The 27,326-nt window shown below is 42.8% G+C and overlaps 1 protein-coding gene across 1 annotated transcript; it reads left to right on the top strand.

The window, feature by feature from the left end:
• LOC311132970 (uncharacterized protein) lies at window positions 1–26,778 on the top strand (the record flags this gene model as incomplete). Its single annotated transcript, XM_084166372.1, has 7 exons — window positions 1–102; window positions 5,372–5,599; window positions 5,897–6,536; window positions 6,933–7,122; window positions 23,543–23,616; window positions 23,992–24,117; window positions 24,259–26,778. 7 exons carry the CDS (start codon window positions 1–3, stop codon window positions 24,375–24,377), a joined length of 1,479 nt encoding a protein of 492 aa, XP_084022498.1. The 3' UTR covers window positions 24,378–26,778.
• Between the last annotated feature and the right edge of the window lie 548 nt (window positions 26,779–27,326).

Below are 27,326 nucleotides of genomic sequence, written 5' to 3'. Positions count from 1 at the left end.
ATGGAGCCTTTCTTCGGTGAGGCGTATGGGACCCATGGGTTATCTGTGACGTCAGAGCCATTCACCATCTCTCCTACAGGGGGCAGCATAGAGTCAGACCAGGTAGGTACAGGGGAAAACATTTAATTTTGGCCACAAAAATGGCCAAAATCCTCTTGTCCTCTTGTCGTGTGACTCACGTCTGAATCAGTCCCTAAATACCAGCAATGCTTTTGACCTCTAGAATTGAATACCAGAGACTTATAAACAATAGCAAGTGTCTTCACTGACATTTTTAACCACTCCCTGACCCAGTCTGTAATACCCACGTTTCAAGCAGACCACCATAGTCCCCGTGCCCAAGAACGCCAAGGTAACCTGTCTAAATGACTGACGCCCCGTAGCACTCACATCTGTAGCCATGAAATGCTTTGAAAGGCTGGTCATGGCTCACATCAACACCATCATCCCAGACACCCTGGACCGACTCCAATTCGCATACCGCCCCATCAGATCCAGAGATGATGCAATCTCTATTGCCCTCCACACTGCCTTTTCCCACCTGTACGAAAGGAATACCTATGTGAGAATACTGTTCATTGACTACAGCTCAGCGTTCAAAACCATATTGCCATCCAAGCTCATCACTAAACTAAGGACCCTGGGATTAAACACCTCCCTCTGCAGTTGGATACTGTACTTTCTGAAGGGCCTCCCCCAGGTGGTGAGAATAGGCAACAACACATCCGCCAAGCTGACCCTCAACACGGGGACCTCTCAGGGGTGCATGCTTATTCCCATCCTGTACTCCCTGTTCATCCACGACTGCGTGGCCGCACACGACTCCAAAACCATCATCAAGTTTGCTGACGACACGACAGTGGCAGGCCTGATCACCGACGACGATGAGACAGCCTACAGGGAGGAGTTCAGAGACCTGTCAGTGTGGTGCCAGGACAACAACCTCTCCCTCAACGTCAGCAAGACAAAGGAGCTGATCGTGGACTTCAGGAAATGGAGGGCAGAGCACACCCCATTCACATCGACAGGGCTTTAGTGGAGACAGTCGAGAGCTTCAAGTTCCTCGGTGTCCACATCACTAAGGACCTATCATGATCCAAACACACCAACATAGTCGTGAAGAGGGCATGACAATGCCTCTTCCCCCTCAGGAGGTTGAAAAGATTTTGCATGGGCCCTCAGATCCTCAAAAAGTTCTACAGCTGCACCATTGAGAGCATCTTGACTGGCTGCATCACCGTTTGGATGGCAACTGCACGGCATCCAACCACAAGGCGCTACAGAGGGTAGTGCATACGGCCCAATACATCACTGGGGCCGGCCTACCTGTCATCCAGGACCTCTATACCAGGCAGTGTCAGAGGAAGGCCCTAAAAATGGTCAAAGACTCCAGCCACCCAATTCACAGTCTGTTCAATCAATCAATATAATCTATTTATAGAGTCCTTTTTAAAACAGCAGTTGTTCTCGCTGCTACTGCACGGCAAGCGGTACCGGAGTGCCAAGTCTGGGAACAAAAGGCTCCTGAACAGCTTCTACCCCAAAGTCATGAGCCTTAAAATAATATTTGTTGGTCCGTGGTGTGTAATGAGGAGCAAACAGACACTGCATTTGACACATTTATGAAATGGCTTATTCCAGTTACTAATAAGGATGCACCCATTACAAAAATGACTGTAAAAACTGTTAAATCCCTGTGGATTGATGAGGAATTGAAAAATTGTATGGTTGAGAGGGATGAGGCAAAAGGAATGGCAAATAAGTCTGGCTGCACAACCGATTGGCAAACGTATTGCAAATTGAGAAATCAAGTGACTAAGCTGAATAAAAAGAAGAAACTACACTATGAAACAAAGATAAATTACATAAAGAATGATAGTAAAAAGCTTTGGAGCACCTTAAATGAAATTTTGGGAAAAAAGCTCCATCATTCATTGAATCAGATGGCTCATTCATCACAAAAACAACTGATATTGCCAACTACTTTCATGGTTTTTTCATTGGCAAGATTAGCAAACTTAGGCATGACATACCAGCAACAATTGCTGACACTACACGTCCAAGTATATCTGACCAAATTATGAAAGACAAGCGTTATAATTTTGAATTCCGTAAAGTGAGTGTGGAAGAGGTGAAAAAAGTATTGTTGTCTATCAACAATGACAAGCCACCGGGGTCTGACAACTTGGATGGAAAATTACTGAGGAAAATAGCGGACGATATTGCCACTCCTATTTGCCATATTTTCAATTTAAGCCTACTAGAATGTGTGTGCCCCCAGGCTTGGAGGGAAGCAAAAGTCATTCCGCTACCTAAGAATAGTAAAGCCCCCTTTACTGGCTCAAATAGCCAACCAATTAGCCTGTTACCAACACTTAGTAAACTATTGGGGGAAAAATTGTTTGAGCAGATACAATGCTATTTTACAGTAAACAAATTGACAACAAACTTTCAGCATGCTTATAGAGAAGGACATTCAACAAGCACAGCACTTACACAAATGACTGATGATTGGCTGAGAGAAATTGATGATAAAAAGATTGTGGGGGCTGTTTTGTTAGACTTCAGTGGGGCTTTTGACATTATCAATCATAGTCTGCTGCTGGAAAAACGTACAGTGAGGGAAAAAAGTATTTGATCCCCTGCTGATTTTGTGCGTTTGCCCACTGACAAAGAAATTATCAGTCTATAATTTTAATGGTAGGTTTATTTGAACAGTGAGAGACAGAATAACAACAACAAAAATCCAGAAAAGCGCATGTCAAAAATGTTATAAATTGAGGGAAATAAGTATTTGACCCCCTCTCAATCAGAAAGATTTCTGGCTCCCAGGTGTCTTTTATACAGGTAACGAGCTGAGATTAGGAGCACACTCTTAAAGGGAGTGCTCCTAATCTCAGCTTGTTACCTGTTTAAAATACACCTGTCCACAGAAGCAATCAATCAATCAGATTCCAAACTCTCCACCATGGCCAAGACCAAAGAGCTCTCCAAGGATGTCAGGGACAAGATTGTAGACCTACACAAGGCTGGAATGGGCTACAAGACCATCGCCAAGCAGCTTGGTGAGAAGGTGACAACAGTTGGTGCGATCATTCACAAATGGAAGAAACACAAAAGAACTGTCAATCTCCCTCGGCCTGGGGCTCCATGTAAGATCTCACCTCGTGGAGTTGCAATGATCATGAGAACGGTGAGGAATCAGTCCAGAACTACACAGGACCATAGTCACCAAGAAAACAATTGGACTGAAATCCTGCAGCGCCCGCAAGGTCCCCCTGCTCAAGAAAGCACATATACAGGCCCGTCTGAAGTTTGCCAATTAACTTCTGAATGATTCAGAGGAGAACTGGGTGAAAGTGTTGTGGTCAGATGAGACCAAAGTCGAGCTCTTTGGCATCAACTCAACTCGCCGTGTTTGGAGGAGGAGGAATGCTTCCTATGACCCCAAGAACACCATCCCCACCGTCAAACATGGAGGTGGAAACATTATGCTTTGGGGGTGTTTTTCTGCTAAGGGGACAGGACAACTTCACCGCATCAAAGGGACGATGGACGGCGCCATGTACTGTCAAATCTTGGGTGAGAACCTCCCCTCAGCCAGGGCATTGAAAATGGGTCGTGGATGGGTATTCCAGCATGACAATGACCCAAAACACACGGCCAAGGCAACAAAGGAGTGGCTCAAGAAGAAGCACATTAAGGTCCTGGAGTGGCCTAGCCAGTCTCCAGACCTTAATCCCATAGAAAATCTGTGGAGGGAGCTGAAGGTTCGAGTTTCCAAACGTCAGCCTCGAAACCTTAATGACTTGGAGAAGATCTGCAAAGAGGAGTGGGACAAAATCCCTCCTGAGATGTGTGCAAACCTGGTGGCCAACTACAAGAAACGTCTGACCTCTGTGATTGCCAACAAGGGTTTTGACACCAAGTACTAGGTCATGTTTTGCAGAGGGGTCAAATATTTATTTCCCTCATTAAAATGCAAATCAATTCATAACATTTTTGACATGCATTTTTCTGGATTTTTGTTGTTGTTATTCTGTCTCTCACTGTTCAAATAAACCTATCATTAAAATTATAGACAGATCATGTCTTTGTCAGTGGGCAAATGTACAAAATCAGCAGGGGATCAAATACTTTTTTCCCTCACTGTATGTGTTATGGCTTTACTCCACCTGCTGTATTGTGGATACAGAGTTACCTGTCTAACAGAACACAGAGTGTGTTCTTTAATGGAAGCCTCTCCAACATAAGGTAGAATCAGGTAGAATCATGAATTCCCCAGGGCAGCTGTGTAGGCCCATTACTTTTTTCAATCTTTACTAATGACATGCCACTGGCTTTGAGTAAAGCCAGAGTGTCTATGTATGCGGATGACTCAACACTATACATGCCAGCTACTACAGCGACTGAAATAACTGCAACACTTAACAAAGAGTTGCAGTTAGTTTCAGAGTGGGTGGCAAGGAATAAGTTAGTCCTAAATATTTCTAAAACTAAAAGCATTGTATTTGGGACAAATCATTCAACTAAATCTTGTAATAAATAATGTGAAAATTTAGCAAGTTGAGGTGACTTAACTGCTTGGAGTAACCCTGGATTGTAAACTGTCATGGTCAAAGCATATTGATACAACAGTAGCTAAGATTGGGAGAAGTGTGTCCATAATAAAGCGCTGCTCTACCTTCTTAACAGCACTATCAATAAGGTAGGTCCTACAGGCCCTAGTTTTGTCACACCTGGACTACTGTTAAATAGTGTGGTCAGGTGCCACAAAAAAGGACTTAGGAAAATTGCAATTGGCTCAGAACAGGGCAGCACGGCTGGCCCTTGGATGGACACAGAGAGCTAAAATTAATAATATGCATGTCAATCTCTCCTGGCTCAAATTGGAGGAGAGATTGACTTCATCACTACTTGTATTTATGAGAGGTATTGACCTGTTGAATGCACGAGCTCTCTGTTTGAACTACTGGTGCACAGCTCGGACACCCATGCATACTCCACAAGACATGTTTGTCGAGATCGGTGTGGAAGAACTTGACTGGCCTGCACAGAGCCCTGACCTCAACCCTATCGAACACCTTTGGGATAAATTGGAACGCAGACCTGGAGCCAGGCCTAATCCCCCAACATCAGTGCCCGACCTCACTAATGCTCTTGTGGCTGAATGGAAGCAAGTCCCTGCAGCAATTTTCCAACATCTAGTGAAAAGCCTTCCCAGAAGGGTGGAGGCTGTTAGAGCAGCAAAGGGGGAACCAACTCCATATTAATGACCATGATTTTGGAATGAGATGTTCGACGAGCAGGTGTCTGCATACTTTTGGTCATGTAGTGTAGATAGTGTATGTGTTTTGTCTCTGTGCTGTAGTGTGTGGTAGTGATGTTGGGGCCCCCAGCCCTGTCCCTGTCCCTGTGTCGAGGCCAGCAGCGTGGATGTGAGCTACTCAGTGATCTCCTAGAGGATGCGACCACTGACGACACACACACCTCCGAGCGTCGCTGGGACGTCTCGGCCCTGGATGACATCACACGCTATACCAAAGGCAGCCCAGAGGGGGCGCCACCGAGCTGCGAGCGCTCTTCTGTCTCACCTGAGGTAGGGGTTACTCATAATCGCAGATTACCCAGATTAACATAATCACTGACCTTAACCATTAGATCCCAGTAAGTCACTCCTTAGGAACGCTGCATTTGGGGAATGTAAATCTAAATCACCCTGGTTTAAAGCTTGCACACATCACAACGAAAGTAAAGCGCGCTGTGTTTTAGGGACCACCCGGTGTAGGTGCGCGGTCTCTCGGTTCGCAAATAACGTTCAGAGATGCTAAGTACTCTGTTGTTGTGTCTGAGCCCTTAGAGCGAACTTCTACCTACTCTGTTTTACTCTCCACAGGGAAGCAGAGAAGAACCATGGTTATCCCAGAGACCAGGGGGCAGGCAGCTGGGGAACCCTACAGACCTTACAAACTGTGTGGGGTTAGGATCTGGACACCTCCCCCTGGCTGGGAGAGAGCCAAGGCCCTGGAGCCAAGAGGCTGGAGGGCGGGAGAGTGGAGCTAGGGAAGGGATGCATCAGGTGGGGCAGGAGGGGAGGGTATCACCTCCCGTAGCTCTGGAGGTCCACAGTGAAGAACATAACTACTCTCTACAGAGTGAGTTAGACACTGAGTCTAGTCAAGGAACAGACTGCGATATTGGAGAGGAAGAGGAGGAGAAGGAGGAAGAAGATGGGAAAGAGGAGGAGGGGAGAGAAGCCATGGAGGAAGAGGAAGTGAAGGAAGAGGAGGAGCTTCAGCCACATGTGAGACCAAAGAAACGCTGGTGTTACTGGGAATGTAGCCTCTACAGTGAGGCAGACCTGGGGAGAGATGGAGAGAGAGATAGCAGGAGAGCCAAAGGGCAAGATGGAGAGAGAGATAGCGGGAGGGCCAAAGGGAGAGATGAAAAGGATGAAGAGAAAGATGGAGGGATAATCTGGGGCCCTAGCACCCTACCCAGCACCATGTGCCTGATAGAGGGGACCTCCACCAATGGTGAGACCTCAACCCGAACATTTTACATTTGATATGTTCTTAATATCTCAATTTATGTCCACATGTTGGAGACCCAACACTCCGGCAGTGTTAATTTATCAACACTCATTCGGTGGGTCACATATACACACTAGGAAAGTGTTGATTTTATCACTGAAGGTGTTAAAATTCAGATGTAAAATGTACTGCTTCAACCTTGCCATCTCTCATTTATATTGTGAAACACAAATAATTTGTTTGTGGAGTCTAAAGCATAGCTGCATTAGCTGGACTGTCAGTTGCGTATTGAGTAAAGCGTACAATTACATTTAGTCATTTAGCAGATGCTCTTATCCAGAGTGACTTACAGACAGTGCAACTAAGTAAAAACATCCACAAACCCTGTGTGTTCCCTAGGTAAGCAAGGCCAGAGGAAGGCCCGTCGTACAGACGCCAGTGACCTGACCCCCAGCCCTGGGAAGCTACAGAGCCTGGGGGAGCAGCTCCACACACTCAGCTCCGCTCTGGAGGACATGACTCCTGTCAGTGACCTGCCTGTTACTGCCAGGGCCCCAACACGAAAGGAGAGGAACAAACTGGCCTCCAGGTACACATACATACTGGGACACATGCACACGCACACGCACCCACACACACACACATATACACACATACACACACACACACACACACACACACACACACACACACACACACACACACACTGACTTACCTGTCTAACTATAGAGACATCATTAGCTGGTGGCTTTCCCACACTGCACTTTCAGAAGTGCATTTGATTTGCACAACAGGGTGTGTTGTGTTAAATTGAACCTGTGTCTAGCTACAGTAGGTATTTGTATTTGTATTTCTTTTGGATCCCCATTAGCAGCAGCTACTCTTCCTGGGGTCCAGCAAAATTAAGGCAGTTATACATTTTAAAAACAATACATTCCTATAACACAAAATCCATGTGTACATGTGTGTATAGTGCGTATGTTATTGTGTGTTTGTATGCATGTGTTTATGTTTGTGTTGCTTCACAGTCCCCACTGTTCTATAAGGTGTATCTGTTTTTAAATCAAATTTTACTGCTGGCATGAGTTACTTGATGTGGAATAAAGTTCCATGTAGTCATGGCTCTATGTAGTACTGTGCACCTCCCATAGTCTGTTCTTGACTTGGGGACTGTGAAGAGACCGCTAGTGGCATGTCTTGTGGGGTATGCATGGGTGTCCGAGCTGTGTGCCAAACAGACAGCTCGGTGCATTCAACATGCCAATACCTCACACAAATACAAGTAGTGATGAAGTCAATCTCTCCTCCACTTTGAGCCAGGGGAGATTGACATGCATATTATTAATGTATATAACTCAGCAAAAAAAGAAATGTCCCTTTTTCAGGACCCTGTCTTTCAAAGATAATTTGTGAAAATCCAAATAACTTCACAGATCTTCAAAGGGTTTAAACACTGTTTCCCATGCTTGTTCAATGAACCATAAACAATTAATGAACATGCACCTGTGGAACGGTCGTTAAGACACTAACAGCTGACAGACGGTAGGCAATTAAGGTCACAGTTATTAAAGCTTAGGACACTAAAGAGGCCTTTCTACTGACTCTGAAAAACACCAAAAGAAAGATGCCCAGGGTCTCTGCTCATCTGCTTGAACGTGCCTTAGGCATGCTGCAAGGAGGCATGAGGACTACAGATGTGGCCAGGAGATGTGGCCAGGGCAATAAATTGCAATGTCCGTACTGTGAGACGCCTAAGACAGCGCTACAGGGAGAAAGGACAGACAGCTGATCGTCCTCGCAGTGGCAGACCATGTGTAACAACACCTGCACAGGATCGGTACATCTGAACATCACACCTGCGGGACAGGTACAGGATGGCAACAACAACTGCCCGAGTTACACCAGGAATGCACAATCCCTCCATAATTGCTCAGACTGTCCACAATAGGCTGAGAGAGGCTGGACTGAGGGCTTGTAGGCTTGTTGTAAGGCAGGTCCTCACCAGACATCACCGGCAACAACGTCCCCTATGGGCACAAACCCACCGTCACTGGACCAGTCAGGACTGGCAAAATGTGCTCTTCACAGACGAGTCTCGGTTTTGTCTCACCAGGGGTGATGGTCGGATTTGCGTTTATCGTCGAAGGAATGAGCGTTACACCGAGGCCTGTACTCTGGAGCGGGACCGATTTGAATCGTACTACACCGGCTCTGACGCTCGTCGGATGTGTCAGGGCTTGAAAACTATTACAGACTACAAAGGGAAGCACAGCCGCGAGCTTCCCAGTGACACAAGCCAACCAGACGAGCTAAACCACTTCTATGCTCGCTTCGAGGCAAGCAACACTGAAGCATGCATGAGAGCACCAGCTGTTCCGGATGACTATGTGATCACGCTCTCCGTAGCCGATGTGAGTAAGACTTTTAAGCAGGTCAACATTCACAAGGCCGCAGGGCCAGACGGATTACTAGGACGTGTACTCCGATCATGTGCTGACCAACTGGCAAGTGTCTTCACCGACATTTTCAACATGTCCCTGACTGAGTCTGTAATACCAACATGTTTCAAGCAGACCACCATAGTCCCCATGCCCAAGGACACTAAGATAACCTGTCTAAATGACTACCGACCCGTTGCACTGACGTCTGTAGCCATGAAGTGCTTTGAAAGGCTGGTCATGGCTCACATCAACACCATTATTCCAGAAACCCTAGACCCACTCCAATTTGCATATCGCCCCAACAGATCCACAGATGATGCAATCTCTATTGTACTGTGATTGCCAACAAGGGTTTTGCCACCAAGTACTAAGTCATGTTTTGCAGAGGGGTCAAATACTGCCCTTTCCCACCTGGACAAGAAGAACACCTACGTGAGAATGCTATTCATTGACTATAGCTCAGCGTTCAACACCATAGTGCCCTCAAAGCTCATCACTAAGCTAAGGATCCTGGGACTAAACACCTCCCTCTGCAACTGGATCCTGGACTTCCTGACGGGCCGCCCCCAGGTGGTAAGGGTAGGTAACAACACATCTGCCACGCTGATCCTCAACACGGAGGCCCCTCAGGGGTGCGTGCTCAGTCCGCTCCTGTTCTCCCTGTTCACCCATGACTGCATGGCCAGGCACGACTCCAACACCATCATTAAGTTTGCCAACGACACAACAGTGGTAGGCCTGATCACCGACAACGATGAGACAGCCTATAGGGAGGAGGTCAGAGACCTGGCCGTGTGGTGCCAGGATAACAACCTCTCCCTCAACGTGACCAAGACAAAGGAGATGATTGTGGACTACAGGAAAAAAAAGAGGACTGAGCACGCCCCCATTCTCATCGACGGGGCTGTAGTGGAACAGGTTGAGAGCTTCAAGTTCCTCGGTGTCCACATCACCAACAAACTATCATGGTCCAAACACACCAAGACAGTCGTGAAGAGGGCACGACAAAGCCTATTCCCCCTCAGGAGACTGAAAAGATTTGGCATGGGTCCTCAGATCCTCAAAATGTTCTACAGCTGCACCATCAAGAGTATCCTGACTTGCATCACCGCCTGGTATGGCAACTGCTCGGCCTCTGACCGCAAGGCACTACAGAGGGTAGTGCGTACGGCCCAGTACAACACTGGGGCCAAGCTTCCTGCCATCCAGGACCTCTATACCAGGCGGTGTCAGAGGAAGGCCATCAAAATTGTCGAATACTCCAGCCACCCTAGTCATAGACTGTTCTCTCTGCTACCGCACGGCAAGCGGTACCGGAGCGCCAAGTCTAGGTCCAAAAGGCTTCTCAACAGCTTCTACCCCCAAGCCATAAGACTCCTGAACAGCTAATCATGGCTACCCGGACTATTTGCACCCCCACCCCATATTTTTACGCTGCTGCTACGCTGTAAATTATTTATGCATAGTCACTTTAACTCTACCCACATGTACATATTACTTCAACTACCTCAACTAGCCGGTGCCCCCGCACATTGACTCTGCACCGGTACCCCCCTGTATATATAGCCTCCCTACTGTTATTTTATTTTACTTCTGATCTTTTTTTCTCAATACTTTTTTGTTGTTGTTGTTTTATTTTACTTTTTTATTAAGAAATAAATGCATTGTTGGGTAAGGGCTGTAAGTAAGCATTTCACTGTAATGTCTGCACCTGTTGTATTCGGCGCATGTGGCCAATAAAATTTGATTTGATTTGACTTAGGTTGGAGTCATTAAAACTATAGTTTTGGCAATCTACTTTGTGCATGACACAAATAATTTTTCCAACAATTGTTTACACTTTATTTAACTTACAATTCACTGTATCACAATTCCAGTGGGTCAGAAGTTTACATACACTAAGTTGACTGTGCCTTTAAACAGCTTGGAAAATTCCAGAAAATAATGTCATGGCTTTAGAAGCTTCTGATAGGCTAATTGACATCATTTGAGTCAATTGGAGGTGTACCTGTGGATGTATTTCAAGGCCTACCTTCAAACTCAGTGCCTCTTTGCTTGACATCATGGGAAAATCAAAATAAATCTTCCAAGACCTCAGAAAAAAAATTATAGACCTCCACAAGTCTGGTTCATCCTTCCAAACGCCTGAAGGTACCACGTTCATCTGTACAAACAATAGGATGCAAGTATAAACACCATGCGACCATGCAGCCGTCATACCGCTCAGGAAGGAGATGCATTCTGTCTCCTAGAGATTAACGTACTTTGGTGCGAAAAGTGCATATCAATCCCAGAACAACAGCAAAGGACCTTGTGAAGATGCTGGAGGAAACAGGTACAAAAGTATCTATATCCACAGTAAAATGAGTCCTATATCGACATAACCTGAAAGGCCACTCAGCAAGGAAGAAGCCACTGCTCTAAAACCGCCATAAAAAGCCAGACTACGGTTTGCAACTGCACATGGGGACAAAGATCGTACTTTTTGGAGAAATGTCCTCTGGTCTGATGAAACAAAAATAGAACTGTTTGGCCATAATTACCTTAATTATGTTTGGAGGAAAAAGGGGGATGCTTGCAAGCCAAAGAACACCATCCCAACCGTGAAGCACGGGGGTGGCAGCATCATGCTGTGGGGGTGCTTTGCTGCAGGAGGTACTGGTGCACTTCACAAAATAGATGGCATCATGAGGAAGGAAAATTATGTGGATATATTGAAGCAACATCTCAAGACATCAGTCAGGAAGTTAAAGCTTGGTCGCAAATGGTTCTTCCAAATGGACAATGACCCCAAGCATACTTCCAAAGTTGTGGCAAAATGGCTTAAGGACAACAAAGTCAAGGTATTGGAGTGGCCAGCACAAAGCCCTGACCTCAATCCTATAGAAAATGTGTGGGCAGAACTGAAAAAGCATGTGCGAGCAAGGAGGTCTACAAACCTGACTCATTTACAACAGCTCTGTCAGGAGGAATGGGCCAAAATTCACCCAAAGTATTGTTGGAAGCTTGTGGAAGGCTACCCGAAATGTTTGACCCAAGTTAAACAATTTAAAGGCAATGCTACCAAATACTAATTGAGTGTATGTAGACTTCTGACCCACTGGGAATGTGATGAAAGAAGTAAAAGCTAAAATAAATCATTCTCTCTACTATTATTCTGACATTTCACATTCTTAAAATAAAGTGGTGATCCTAACTGATCTAAGACAGGGAATTCTTACTAGGATTAAATGTCAGGAATTGTGAAAAACTGAGTTTAAATGTATTTGGCTAAGGTGTATGTAAACTTCCGACTTCAACTGTACATATATACATATCCTTTTTAAAAATATATTTCCCTTCATTACTTTCCAACCCCACCACCCCTCTCCTAATTGGAGTAAACTAGTGAACAACAACGCTTAGGCCTCTACTTCCTATATACATTTTATGGACACAGTCAATTTTACAATAATTATATTTAGGTTGTTTTTACTCCTGAACTTCCTCTACCCTCAACCTCTCCGATCATTTTCATGATGTCCATCCGGTTTGCTTCTATATACCATATCTTTCTAACTCTGCTCTTTCACAAAAGCTCTCAACCTATAACCTATATACTTATTATGGACACAGTATGTGTAAGGCTCTGTATTTATTTTCTTAGTCAACCTTGTGTGCTTGAACGTAGCCCTGTTTCTTTGTGTTCTTGAACGTAGCCCTGTCTTTCATCTTTGTTCATTGATTTCACCTGTGTTAGTTACTCACCTGGTCTCATTAGCTCCTTATTTAGTTCAGTTCATTCTGTTTGTGCCTTGTGAGGTATTGTTCGTTTTGACTATACTAAGCCTTTTCCTAGCTCGTTTGTGAGAACCAGTTATAGCCTTCAGTCCTAGTTTTGATTCATCTGCCTGTTTGCCTACCTGTGTATGACCATTGCCTGCCTGTGACCACGATTCCTGCCTTCTACGAAGGCGAAAAAAACAGTGCGTGAATCTACACCTTTTTCTCCCTGAGTATTCATTACAAGCTCCAAGCTATTTGATAAAATATACGCTTACACAAGCCATGCAGGTAGGCGTGTCCTTATTGCTAAATATCTCCCAGAAGCAATTCCCCATCCCAGTATTCATAACCATGAAGGGGGTTACTAAGTACGTAGAGGGCTTGATAGATTCGGGAGCAGCAGGTCATTGTATCTATCACCAGCTAGTACAAGAGCTTGACATTGATCTAACACCTGTCACCCCTCCCTTAAGGATTAACACCCTGGACGGGTAGCCATTGTGCTCGGGCTTCATTACGCACCTGACACAGAGCGACACCTTCCAGATTGGAGTCTTCCACACCGAAACCATTCAACTCATGGAACTCTCATTCCCCAAACAGCCACTCATCCTCAGACACCCTTGGCTTTGTCGTCACGACCCTGCCATCTCGTGGCGACAATGTGAACTACTGTCCTGGTCTTCTACCTGCTTCACCAGTTGTCTCAGCCTACCCTGCAGAGCCACCACCATTGAGGACTCTGCCTCTGCAGTGCCACCCACCATACCATCTGAATACGCCCAGTACAGCAATGTCTTCAGCAAAATCAAGGCCTCCACTCTGCCACCACATCGCCCAGGGGACTGTGCTATTGACTTACTCCCTGGAGTGTCCCCACCGAAGGGCCGTGTTTACCCCCTATCTATCTCGGAAAATGAGGCAATGGAGAACTACATTGATGAAGCACTCAAACGGTTTCATTCGTCCTTCTTCCCCGGCTGCGTCCAGCTTCTTCTTCGTTGGAAAAAAGGACGGTGGTCTCCGTCCATGTATTGATTACCGTTCCCTGAATGACGTCACGGTCAAGAACCGTTTCCCTCTTCCTCTGATCCCAGCGACCCTTGATCAAGTGGGCCGCGCCAACATCTATACAAAACTCGACCTGCGGAGTGCTTATAACCTTGTCCGTATACGTGAAGGTGACGAATGGAAGACGGCCTTTATCACAGCACGAGGACACTATGAATACCTGGTCATGCCCTACGGCCTTACTAACGCCCCCACCGTCTTCCAATCCTTTATGAACAAGGTTTTCCAGGATATGATTAATCGCTTTCTCATCGTCTACATTGATGACATCCTGATTTACTCCCACTCCCTGAAGGAACACATACAGCATGTACAAAAGGTTCTTCAACGGCTCCTTGACCATAACCTTTATGTGAAGACTGAAAAGAGCACCTTCCATGTAACCTCGGTAAACTTCCTCGGTTTCCGCATCCCCTGCAAAAAGTTCTGTCCTCGCCTCATTGGTCCCTTCAAGATAACCCATCGCATCAACCCTGTCACATACCGCCTCCAGTTACCCCGTCCGTATAAAATCTCCTCGTCCTTCCATGTGTCTCTGTTAAAACCGGTCACCTACAGTCCTCTTCATCCTCCAGTCTCAACCCGCAGTGCGCCCCCACCGTTGGACGTCGGAGGGGAACCTGCCTACGCCATTCAGGCCATCCTTGATTCCAAACGCCTGAGAGGTTGCATCCACTATCTAGTGGACTGGGAAGGTTATGTCGCCTGAAGACCGGTCCTGGGTCCCCGACCAGGATATCCTCGACCCAGAGATGATTCAGGCATTCCACCGCAACCGTCCGGATCGTCCCGCAAAAGTTTCACAAAAGTTCTGAACCCTTCGATTCTCATTGTTTCTACAGATTGAAAATAAACATTTTTGCTAAAGGTATTATGTTATTGATCGATTAACTATGACTTTTCAGATCACCCAGTAGTGCTATCTGCAGGGTTAGCTCCAGGTATATATTGCAATCCTTCAGCCATTCCTGGACCTGTGACCAAAAACAAGCTACAAATGGACAGTACCAAAACAAATCATCTAATGATTCTGTCTCTTCGCATACAAAATCTGCAGAGCTGGGAAGATTGTATCCCCCATATAAATAACATTATATTGGTAGCAATAATTTTGTATAATTTAAATTGAAAAATTCAACGTTTTTCCCCGTTTTGATTCCGGCGTCGTTTTGTATATCAGTTTATAAACAATTTGCCATGGGATCGGTACGTCAAATCTCTTCCCAACTATTTTGCAATCTATATGGGATGGCTGTCAATCCTTTGGAAATGAAACTGGTATACTTTTTTTATTTATCACAATTTTCTTTAACCAATTATGGTCTTTAATGCAGGGCCGACAGACAAGTTCCTTACTTTTTCCCCCTTCCACTTTCCTCTTCCATTTTTGTGGCAATGCTGCAATTATTTGGTTGTAATTTTGGGTAGAGCAGACATTTCCATATGTTTTTGTTAGCTGCATGTGCGACATAACTCCACCAGTCCTACCTATGATATCATTTACGAAGATTATATATATATATATTTTTATATTTATATTTGAGTTTAACCACAATATTTGTTGCATTATTTGTTCTGTCGTTTCTGGAGGATTAAATTGCAACCAACTTTCTATGGCTTGTTTTAGAAATAGTGATATTTGGGAGATGATTTCCTTTTCAAATAACTGGAAACTGAAAGGTTGTAATCTGAATAAAGGGAAAAAGGCCATTCTTGAACATTGGGTGAGACAATCTTACTAATTTGCTAGAGAACCAGTTTGGATTTAAGGATAACTTGTGTATGACTGAGGCTTTTAGTGTTAGGTCTAATGCTTTCATATTTAATCATTTCTGTCCTCCGAATTCATATTCATTATATAAATAGGACCGTTTAATTTTGTCTGGCTTGCCATTCCAAATAAAATGAAATATTTTTTTCTCATATAATTTAAAAAACTGTTCGCTAGGCGTAGGCAAGACCATAAGCAAATAGGTAAACTGGGATAATACTAAAGAATTAAGGTGATTTTTCCACAAATAGACAGGTATTTACCTTTTCCATGGTAGCAAGATCTATTTTTGCAAACTTTCTATTAACATTTATTGGAGTGAGAATTTATTTCATTTGGGATATGTATTCCGAGTATATCCACATCACCATCAGACAATTTTATTGGTAAACTACATGGTAATGTAAAAATTGTATTTTTTAGTGATCCAATACGTAATATAGTACATTTATCATAATTTGGTTGTAATCCAGAGAGGTTAGAAAATGTATCTAGATCCTCTATGAGGCTGTGGAGGGATTCAAGTTGTGGATTTAAAAGAAAACATGAATCATCAGCGTACAATGACACCTTTGTTTTTAAGCCCTGGATTTCTAATCCCTTTATTATTGTTGGATCTGAATTTAATAGCTAACATTTCGATGGCCATAATAAATAGATATGCCAATAGTGGACAACCTTGTTTTACTCCTCTTGACAGTTTAAAACTTTCGGAGAAATAGCCATTATTTGCTATTTTACACCTAGGGTTACTATACATGATTTTTACCCATTTTTATAAGAGATTCTCCAAAATTGAAATGCTCCAGTTATTAATATGTAAACTCCAGTTGTACTTTATCAAATGCCTTTTCAAAGTCAGCTATGAATAGCAGGCCTGATTTCCCAGATTTGTCATAGTGTTCTATTGTTTCCAGTACTTGCCTTATATTATCTCCAATGTATCGTCCATGTAAATAAACCTGTCTGATTAGAATGAATAATGTCCGACAATACCTTTTTAATTCTATGCGCTAAACATTTTGCTAGAATTTTTGCATCACAACACTGAAGTGTAAGGGGCCTCCAATTCTTTTAATGGACTGGATCTTTATATTTCCCACTTGTATCCTGTTTCAGTAATAATGAAATCAGACCTTCTTCATGAGTGTCTGATAATCTTCCATTTACATACGAGTGGTTAAAACATGCTAATGATGGTCCTCTGAGTATATCAAAAAAGGTTTGGTATACCTCGACTGGTATGCCATCCAACCCTGGAGTTTTCCCGGACTTAGTCTTTAATTGCATCCAGAAGTTCCTCCTCTGTAATTTCACCTTCACATGAGTCTTTCTGTATGGCTGTTAATTTTACATTATCATTAGAAGAAAAAAATCCCTACGATTAGCTTCAGGTAGAGGAGATGGAGGCGACTGAAATGAAAACATATGCTTAAAGTACTTTGCTTCCTCCTTCAAAATATAATTTGGTGAATCATGGGTGACTCCGTCATTTGTAACCAGTTTCAGTAAATGATTTTTGGTAGGGTTTCTATGTTGAAGATTTAAAAAGAGCATGTTTCCCCATGTTCCATCCAGTTTTCTTTATTTTTATAATATATTACATTTGATCTTTCTTGAATAAGTTTCTCCATTTCTTTTTGTTTTTCCTGTAATTTATTCTGAGCCTCTATTTTACAGATTTTTTTTCTATCTATCTGTTCTGTTAGCCCTTCTATTTCCTTTGTTAGTATGGACTCTTTTAACCTAAATTGCTTTTGTTTTCGAGATTAGCACTGAATTGCATGGCCTCTAAAGGCACATTTAAAAGTGTCCCATACAATAAGGGGATTTGCTGTACCTATGTTATGTCGGAAAAATTCAGTCATAAATTCCTCTGTCCTAGTTAAAAATAAGTTATCATCCAATAGGCTTTGATTACATTTCCAATATCCTTGCCCATGTGGAAATTCAGTAAGAGTAATGTATATGCCAATTATGTGACGGTCCGACCGCATTCTGTCCCCTTTCAACACTGTTTAAACTTTTGGTGTCAACGAGAATGACATAAGAAAGAAATCAAGACGACTAGCTTGATTGAGTCTCCGCCATGTACAGTGCCTTGCAAAAGTATTAATCCCCCTTGGCGTTTTTCCTATTTTGTTGCATTACAACCTGTAATTTAAATTGATTTTTTATTTGGATTTCATTTAATGGACATAGTCCAAATTGGTGAAGTGAAATGGAAAAAATAACTTATTTCAGAAATTTAAAAAAATAAATAATGGAAAAGTGGTGTGTGCATATGTATTCACCCCCTTTGCTATGAAGCCCCTAAATAAGATCTGGTGCAACCAATTACCTTCAGAAGTCACATAATTCGTTAAATAAAGTGCACCTGTGTGCAATCTAAGTGTCACATGATCTCAGTATATATACACCTGTTCTGAAAGAGTTTGCAACACCACTAATCAAGGGCCACCACCAAGCAAGTGGCACCATGAAGACCAAGGAGCTCTCCAAGCAGGTCAGGGACAAAGTTGTGGAGAAGTACAGATCAGGGTTGGGTTATAAAAAAATATCAGAAACTTTGAACATCCCACGGAGCACCATTAAATCCATTATTAACAAACGGAAAGAATATGGCACCACAACAAACCTGTCAAGAGATGGCCGCCCACCAAAACTCATGGACCAGGCAAAAAGGGCATTAATCAGAGAGGCAACAAAGAGACCAAAGATAACCCTGAAGGAGCTGCAAAGCTCCACAGCGGAGATTGGAGTATCCATAGGACCACTTTAAGCCGTACACTCCACAGAGCTGAGCTGTACGGAAGAGTGGCCAGAAAAAAGCCATTGCTTCAAGATAAAAATAAGCAACCAGTTTGGTGTTCGCCAAAAGGCATGTGGGAGACTCCCCAAACATATGGAAGAAGGTACTCTGGTCAGATGAGACTAAAATTGAGCTTTTTGGCCATCAAGGAAAACGCTATGTCTGGCGCAAACCCAACACCTCTCATCACCCCGAGAACACCATCCCCACAGTGAAGCATAGTGGTGGCAGCATCATGCTGTGGGGATGTTTTTCATCCGCAGGGACTGGGAAACTGGTCAGAATTGAAGGAAGGATGGATGGCGCTAAATACAGAGAAATTCTTGAGGGAAACCTGTTTCAGTCTTCCAGAGATTTGAGACTCGGATGGAGGTTCACCTTCCCAGCAGGAAAATAACACTAAGCATACTGCTAAAGCAACACTCAAGTGGTTTAAGGCGAAACATTTAAATGTCTTGGAATGGCCTAGTCAAAGCCCAGACCTCAATCCAATTGAGAATCTGTGGTATGACTTAAAGATTGCTGTACACCAGCGGAACCCATCCAACTTGAAGAAGCTGGAGCGGTTTTGCCTTGAAGAATGGGGAGAAATCCCAGTGGGTAGATGTGCCAAGCTTATAGAGACATACCCCAAGAGACTTGCAGCTGTAATTACTGCAAAAGGTGGCTCTACAAAGTATTGACTTTGGGGGGGTGAATAGTTATGCACGCTCAAGTTTTCTGTTTTTTTTGTCTTATTTCTTGTTTGTTTCACAATAAAACATATTTTGCATCTTCAAAGTGGTAGGCATGTTGTGTAGATCAAATGATACAAACAAATTTAATTCCAGGTTGTAAGTCAACAAAATAGGAAAAATGCCAAGGGGGGTGAGTACTTTTTCAAGCCACTAGTTCAGGATATTTAAGCCTCTATATATCCACTAGTTCTAATGTATCCATGACATTCATGTTTCCTTAAAAGCATGAGGGTGTTTAGTTTGTAGTGTGATTTCCTTTACGGTCCATTGAGCTATTTAAAACAGTATTATAATCTCCCACCATAATAATAGAGTATTGTATTGCTTGCAGGGTTGATTATGTATTATATATATTGTCAAAAGAAGTGTGGATCATCATTATTTGGTCTGTAAAGGTTAATGAGCCATATCTGTTTATGGTCCAATAACATATTTAATTTAATTAATTTAATATTTAAAATCATCCATCTACCTTGCAGATCTGTTTGGACAATTTGCACATTCGGATCAAAATTACTGTTAATTAATATCATCACCCCTTTTGAGTTTCTTTGCCCATGGGAGAAGCATATTTGCCCCACCCCAGTCCTTTTTCCACCCAACTTCATCTAGAATTGTTGAATGAGTTTCCTGTAAACAATAGATATTATATTCCTTCTCTTGGAGCCATGTAAATATTGTTCTTCTTTTGTTATCTGCTAAGCCATTACAGTTATAACTGGCTATACTTATTTCACCACTTACCATAATGAGATACAAGTTTCAAATCTATTTATCATAATATATGTTTGTAAATTTACCATAGTGATTGAGTGTCCATATAGCTGTACCATGATATTTACGTTGCTACTAAGTAACCCTCCAATTGTTATCCACTATTCCCCCCGCTAAAGCCCCTCCCCATCCCAAGTTGGGTTGTCTTCCCAGTGATCGGCATACCACCCCCATCCCCCTGGATCCCTAGGCCCCCCGAGAGGCCAGGACTGATTCTTCAAAAACAGCACACAGTGCCACCCACAAAACAGAAGCAGGTCAACCGCCAAAAGCATTTCCAATGCTCTCACCTCAATTTGCTTTATTTATATATATATATATATATATATATATATATATATATATATATATATATATATATATATATATATATATAGCTATTAAATATATATATATATATTCAAATATCTTGCATATCTTAATTTCCATCATTATCAATTAATATGCATAATAATGTCGGCAGTTTATGCGAAGAATTGTTACCTATAACCCGGATTGCCATTGCATTACATTACATTTTTATCAAGCAATTATTATTTTTGCAAACAATTATTGTGGTTCATCCTATATTCTCCCTAACATCCTTACCCCCTTGCAACAGATGTGGGATACATACACACAAACACACACACACACACATACTGTTACACACTCAACCCCTTTCCTCCACAATCAACCATAATGTCAGATGCTCAACGGTTGTTACATCCCAGAGCCCAACTCAAGAATGGACCTGATTTACGAATGCATATACAGTTACAGCTGTTTGAGAAAGCATGCAAGATTGAGCAAAAATTGACAAAAATGTGAGATTTGATTAACCTATGTCAAGTCCTAGGTGATGGAGATCAGATCCACCCTCTTCCCCTGAAACACAAACACTCTGGTACCCCGTTGTAACCATTTTCCCAAGCATCTCCGTGCAGTCAGACCTTTGATTATTTTGTGCCACCAGGGCCACAATAATATACCCCCTCTTTGATTGTCCGAGTGTGACCCACTCTCCATGGGTTACTGCAGCCAGTGTTGCCAGCACTGCCACTACCTGGGTGGGGGTACCCCACCGGCATCCCCACTGGCTAGGTACAAGGTCGTCAAGGTTCTCATTAGCAGCTTTGAGAATTTCCTTGTCTATTATGCTTTCCCATCAGGGGGCTCTGGCTTTGTAGGACCAACCCGCCAGGCAGGCTCAGAATCTTGAGGGGGCGGTGCTGCTCTAGTAGGTCTCTGACCGCATTTATCTTTCTGTTTTAGCTGCATATAGGCAACTTACAGCAGGGCCATAAAACAGATGGGGACTTCTCTTTGGTGTATGGGTCACTGAGGTGGGTGTCTAGGATATAGGGTTGGGACCGTTCCATCATGATAGGACAATAAAAAATTAATTAGATGTATACTATATTTTAAAATGTATATCCTTCATCTGCACAAAATGGAAAGCTCTCTCTCACAACCCCTGCTCACAGACACACATTGGTTCTGGGATATGCAACCATTTCCTTTCTCACTCACTTAATGCCACACTTTTCCAAACACAAAAACGCACACCACACCTTCCATCACAATACATCCACACATACCCACATACTGTGCCTTCTATGTCTTCTGTTTGCTATGTTTTTATCTCCACTATGTTGATTGAGTACCTTTGTGTTGTAATTAGTTATATTTGAAGATGTATTATTTCGCTAGTTATCCTTTCTTGTAATGCCGTCTTATCCCTTTATAAAATACTATAAATGTGTTTTATTATTACAATCCCTACCATGGCTAGTATTGGGTGTTCCATTATTCGACTCCTCTATTAGAACTTTCAGAATAGCCATGGAGTAGTCTTTGTGTCGCGGAACATTTTGTTGTCAATATACAGTTTATCGACAACAAGAGCAACACGCTTCCCTTTTAATCTATTTTACTTGAAGCTTGGGTACAGAACTTTGCGCCGTTCTGCAATCTCCCTCGGGAACTGATCATTCATGCCTATTTTCATGCCAGCAAGTCTTTTACCTAGGCTTTTAACCATTACTTTATCCTTAAAGAAAGCAAATTTGGCAACGATTGGACGCTCATATCTCTGTCCTCTTTGTCCGAAACGGTGTACACGTTCGAGTTGGATTTTATCGACAGCATCGAGTGGGATTTGAAGCGCCGTAAGAAAGAAGTCCACAATTTTTTCGGTAACCTCTCCTTCTTTTTCTTGGATACCCGTAAGTACTAGATTTTGTCTCATCGATCTAGTCTGTATGTCTAGTAAGGCTTCTCTCAGAAAGTTGTTCTCCTTTTTAAGTTCATTAACGTCAGTTTCTATCTTAGTGACTTTCCCCATTATCACAGCCTTTTCGTCACTCATTTCAAGGCTTGCCTTCAACTCCTTTACATCCTTACTGCCTAATTCTAGTATGCCCAGTTTGTCATTTATCGACTTCAACAGGTCGCTTTCCACACTTACCAGTCCCAGTGAAAAGCATAAATCATCTGTATCTGTCGAGGAGTCGCGTTTTCTCTTGGAGATTGATTCTCCTAGTTTTTCCTCTGTCATGTTTGAGTGTTGCTTGTTGTTGTAATATTTGTCGATTAAATTCTCTAGCCTTATGATTTGTTTTGTGTTATTATCCAGATTGAATGTTATTACCCACGAGTATATGAAGTGCTAATATTTAGTCTGACTTACTGATATTGAATATTACGTTTTTACCTTGAGGTGATTCGCACCGCTGTGTGTTCAATACGTCATCTTATTAATGTTAGCTCTTTGTGTACATCCAAGGGCCAGCCGTGCTGCCCTGTTTTGAGCCAATTGCAATTTTCCTGAGTCCCTCTTTGTGGCACCTGACCACACGACTGAGCAGTAGTCCAGGTGCGACAAAACTAGGGCCTGTAGGACCTGCCGTGTTGATAGTGCTGTTAAGAATGCAGAGCAGCGCTTTATTATAGACAGACTTCTCCCTATCCTAGCTACTGTTGTATCAATATGTTTTGACCATGACAGTTTACAATCCAGGGTTACTCCAAGCTATTTAGTCTCCTCAACTTGCTCAATTTCCACATTATTCATTACACGATTTAGTTGAGGTTTATGGTTTAGTAAATGATTTGTCCAAAATATAATGCTTTTAATTTTTGAAATATTTACGACTAATTTATTCCATGCCACCCATTCTGAAACTAACTGCAGCTCTTTATTAATTGTTGCTGTCATTTCAGTCGCTGTGGTAGTTAACATGTATATTGTTGTGTCATCAGCATAGTCAAAGCCAGTGGCATGTCGTTAGTAAAGATTTTAAAAAGCAAGGGGCCTAGACAGCTGCCCTGGGGAATTCCTGATTCTACCTGGATTTTGTTGGAGAGGCTTCCATTAAAGAACACCCTCTGTGTTCTGTTAGACAGGTAACGCTTCATCCACAATATAGCAGGGTGTGTAAAGCCATAACACATATGTTTTTCCAGCAATGATCGGTATGATCGATAATGTCAAAAGCCGCACTGAAGTCTAACAAGTGCTAGTGAGGGTGAGTGTAGTGGAGCATAAGTCCTGGCTATAGGTTGGAAAACTGTGTCCTCTCTCTCTCTCTCTCTCTCTCTCTCTCTCTCTCTGTTACTTTCTCTCTCTATGTCTCTCTCTCTCTCTCTCTCCACAGAGCTTGTCGGCTGAAAAAGAAAGCCCAGCATGAGGCCAACAAAATCAAACTGTGGGGGCTGAACCAGGAGTATGGTGAGTCATTTCTGCCTATCATAATCTGTGACCCACCTAAAGCTGTTGTTATGGGGTCTATTAGCCCGGACCCTGTCTCAAGTTAACTAACATGCTAAGTAGCTGCAAAGTAGCTAAAAAGTAGTAAGTAGTTGAGAAGTTGCTAATTAGCTCAAATGCTAAAGTTGTCCGTGATGAGATTTGAACTCACAACTTTTGGATTGCTAGACGTTTGCGTTAAGTAATGTGTATGTAACCATACCAAACGTAACATATCATACTAATTTGAGTGGCCAGGATTTACGTTTACTATGTTACGTCTAGTCTATGAGACCAGGCTGCCATTTTAGCTCCTTCAGTCAATCCTTTGTGTCTCTGATGGTGTAATTCCTTCAGATTGCCTGTTGGGGGCAGTGCTGCAGATAAAGGAGCTGATCCGCCAGAGAGTGGAGAGCAGAGAGGAAGACACAGAGAGAGGCGCTCTGAGAGAGAAACTGGAGGATATTCTGAAGGAATCAACTGGTGAGTAGTGAGTATGTAGATTGTTTGGACTTTCATGGGACCCTGTTAGTGTGAGTGTATTTTAATCTAAGTATGTCAATTATGTGGATGTGGTTGTTTGTGTGCGTCCGTGTCTGTGCGTGCGTGCATGTGTGTGTGCAGGGCCACGTGTAGCAGGTCGAGGCAAAGTGTTTGTGGAGAGGATCTTGAAGAACCATGCCGTGGAAAAAAGCACCAGAGAGACTCAGAGAGAAGGAGGGTCATCAGACCCTAGCCACTGACCTCTTTTCCCCACCAGAGTCACTATCCTGTCCGCTTCTCGCTTCACTTTGCACTTTCTGACATGGAGAGAAGGTAGGACAGATAGATAGACACGCACGCACGCACACACACACACACACACACACACACACACACACACACACACACACACACACACACACACTCTTAGGTAGAGAGGATCTGGGCAAACTATCTAGTTAAGCTTGCACTGTGTCTTGGTCTCTAGCTGCTACAGTATAGTTGATGAGTGTCTCAGAACGGTAACGTATGGTATGTATGTATGTGTGTGTGTTTGTGTTTGTGTATAAGGGAGTGTGCATGATTCCAGTGTATCTATTGCATTATGTACTGTAGTATACCCCATTGTGCCTAAAGGAAGACACTGTGTGCTGCTAGCTAGTCGTAGTTATACTCTATGTATTCTCTGAGAACAGGGAGAGGAGTGACAGTGAATATGGTGCTTGTAACAGTGGACATGATGAGTAAGCTGTTTAGCTTGACGTCCATTTTGAATTGTACTGTAAACCAAAAGTGCATGGATAAACAGACAGACGAGGAAAGACTTTGGCATCATGTGAATGTTGCACAATGGTTCTCAAAGATGCTGAAAGCTGCTTGCATGGTCGTTTTATATGTCTCTGCTATCCTTTAAGGTAAATGCTATTTTGTCTATCTCTACAGATCCTCTTTAAAACTGATATCATAATGTACTGTACTGCTCTACAGATGAACCTGTGTAGGGAGGATAATAATAACCTTAAACCAGGGATGGGCAACTCCGGTCCTCAGGAAGGAAATGTGTTTGCTGGTTTTAGTTTTTTCCTGCAAATCAGTGACTGACTTCTACCTGGGAAACCTGGGCCCATGTTCACAAAGAGTCTCAGAGTAGGAGTGCTGATATAGGCTCAATTTTTCATTTGAGATCATAATGAATATGATTACATGGACAGGGGGGATCCTAGACCAGCACTCCTACTCTAAGACTATTTTTGAACATGGGCCCGGGCGTGTGTTCTCTCAGCAATGAGTGATAATTATTGATAAATTAAGTGCCACAGGAAGATAAGACAACCAGCGGACACTGCTGCACCCCTGAGTACCAGAGTTGTCCATCCCTGTCCTAAACCCACATTACTGTAACTGTTAGAGAGATCCAAATCTATGAATCTATCTAGGTCTATGGTACTTTGTGTAGCCTGTGCCTTTGAATGCTCTTTGAGAGCAAATACTAACACGCACACCACCACATCTCTCTTTGCCTCTCTTTGTGCTACTAATATTTCTATATAATATAATATAGAAAACACAACATCATCAGTGGTAAAAAAAAAAAAAAAAGTATGAATAACCTCCCCTACAAACCTGAACGTTTACTATTCTTTACTATTCTCTCTTTTGCTAAATGGAAATGAGTACATCTGTCCTGCAGTGATTTCTGAGAGGAAAAGTATAGTGTACCCATTTGGAGTGTAGTCTTTATAACCCCAGGGCCCGTGTTCATAAAGCGTCTCAGAGTGCTGATCTAGGATCAGTTTTTCCTTTTAGATCATAATGAATAAGATTACAAGGACAGGGAGGACCTGATACTAGACCAGCACTCCTACTCTGAGACACTTTATGGATATGGACCTAGATCTTTCCTGCACTCCTAGTCCTGTCATTGCACTTAATGTACTTTAACGTAGGAGCACAGTAGTCTATTTACTTGAAAGAAGGAGCACAGCGAGAAAGACAAGGTCCTGCTATTTCTTTACTAAGACTGCAGTTGTCATGAACTGCCCTGCCACAGATCTTGGCAATAATCTTGAATTGGATGGACGCTTGATTATATCCTCAATTAATCCCAAACAATAATTCCAAATAATTTATGGAACATTTTATAACTGCCCACAAGAGTATTATGTCTTAACATGCATGCACAAACACACATGAAAAGAAGTGACATGTTTGTTAACATGTCACAGCACAGGAACCATATAAAGGATCATAACAAAACATTTAGAATTTTGCACATTTATTGAAGTTATTGATGTTCAAAGAAGTACTGTATATCGTGATCAAGGGGAAATATTGATCAGGAATGGATTTGTCTGGGAAATGAACATGTATGGAGTTACAGGCCTTAACAGACCAGAGGCAGTCGTTTCAGAAAGCTGTGTATTGTCCAGTTATCTGCTAGGATAGTTAATCCCAGTCTTTTTCAAGCTTTAGCCTATTCATCTGAGCTTGCAGTAGTTCTTATGTAACAAGCCATTTTGTTATGTGTTATAACCCCTTTATGGACCATTTATTAGCTCTGTGACTGTGCATGAAAAAGATAAACAAACTAAAAAGAAAGTGTTGTAGAAATAGAACACATTATTGTTTTGTTCAGTCTGTGTAAATGTATATTTTACTATGTTGAAGCTGCTGCTACGGTATGTCAATAAAAATCTATATTCTTAAAATGCCAAGTGTTGTTTTATGAGTTGATTATATGATGTTTGCGCATTTCATGCTATTTACACTGAATTGGAAGAAACAATGGGCTATGACCATATTCAACCGGGACAACAATGTAAAATATATCTGGAGTCTGTCTGTATGCTGTATCGTGTGAACTGTAAATGAGATATGATTCTGCACGCTCAGCAAAACCATACACACACACACACACATGCACATAGAGGTACAACTGGTTCTCGCAGACATCGACCAGGTCATCAATGAAGATGGAGAAGACAAGTGGATGGAGAATTGATCCTAGTGGTACAGAGGCATTAATGGGAGAAAGTTCTGAGGCCTGGACGGACAATACAACTCTGCTAGATCTGTTGGAGAGGTAACTGCAGCCATGTCAGAAGCTGTCCAGATACCCCCTTGGAGCGGAGTTTGGTACATAGAAGGCCTAACCTCTGCACTGTGGTGTTGAGTACATAGAGTGGTGGTATATGCAGTTTGAGCCAGTT

Source organism: Coregonus lavaretus (genome assembly GCF_964263955.1).
Source record: "Coregonus lavaretus genome assembly, chromosome: 1".
NCBI lineage: Eukaryota > Metazoa > Chordata > Actinopteri > Salmoniformes > Salmonidae > Coregonus > Coregonus lavaretus.
This window is presented reverse-complemented; position numbering and strand designations above follow the sequence as displayed.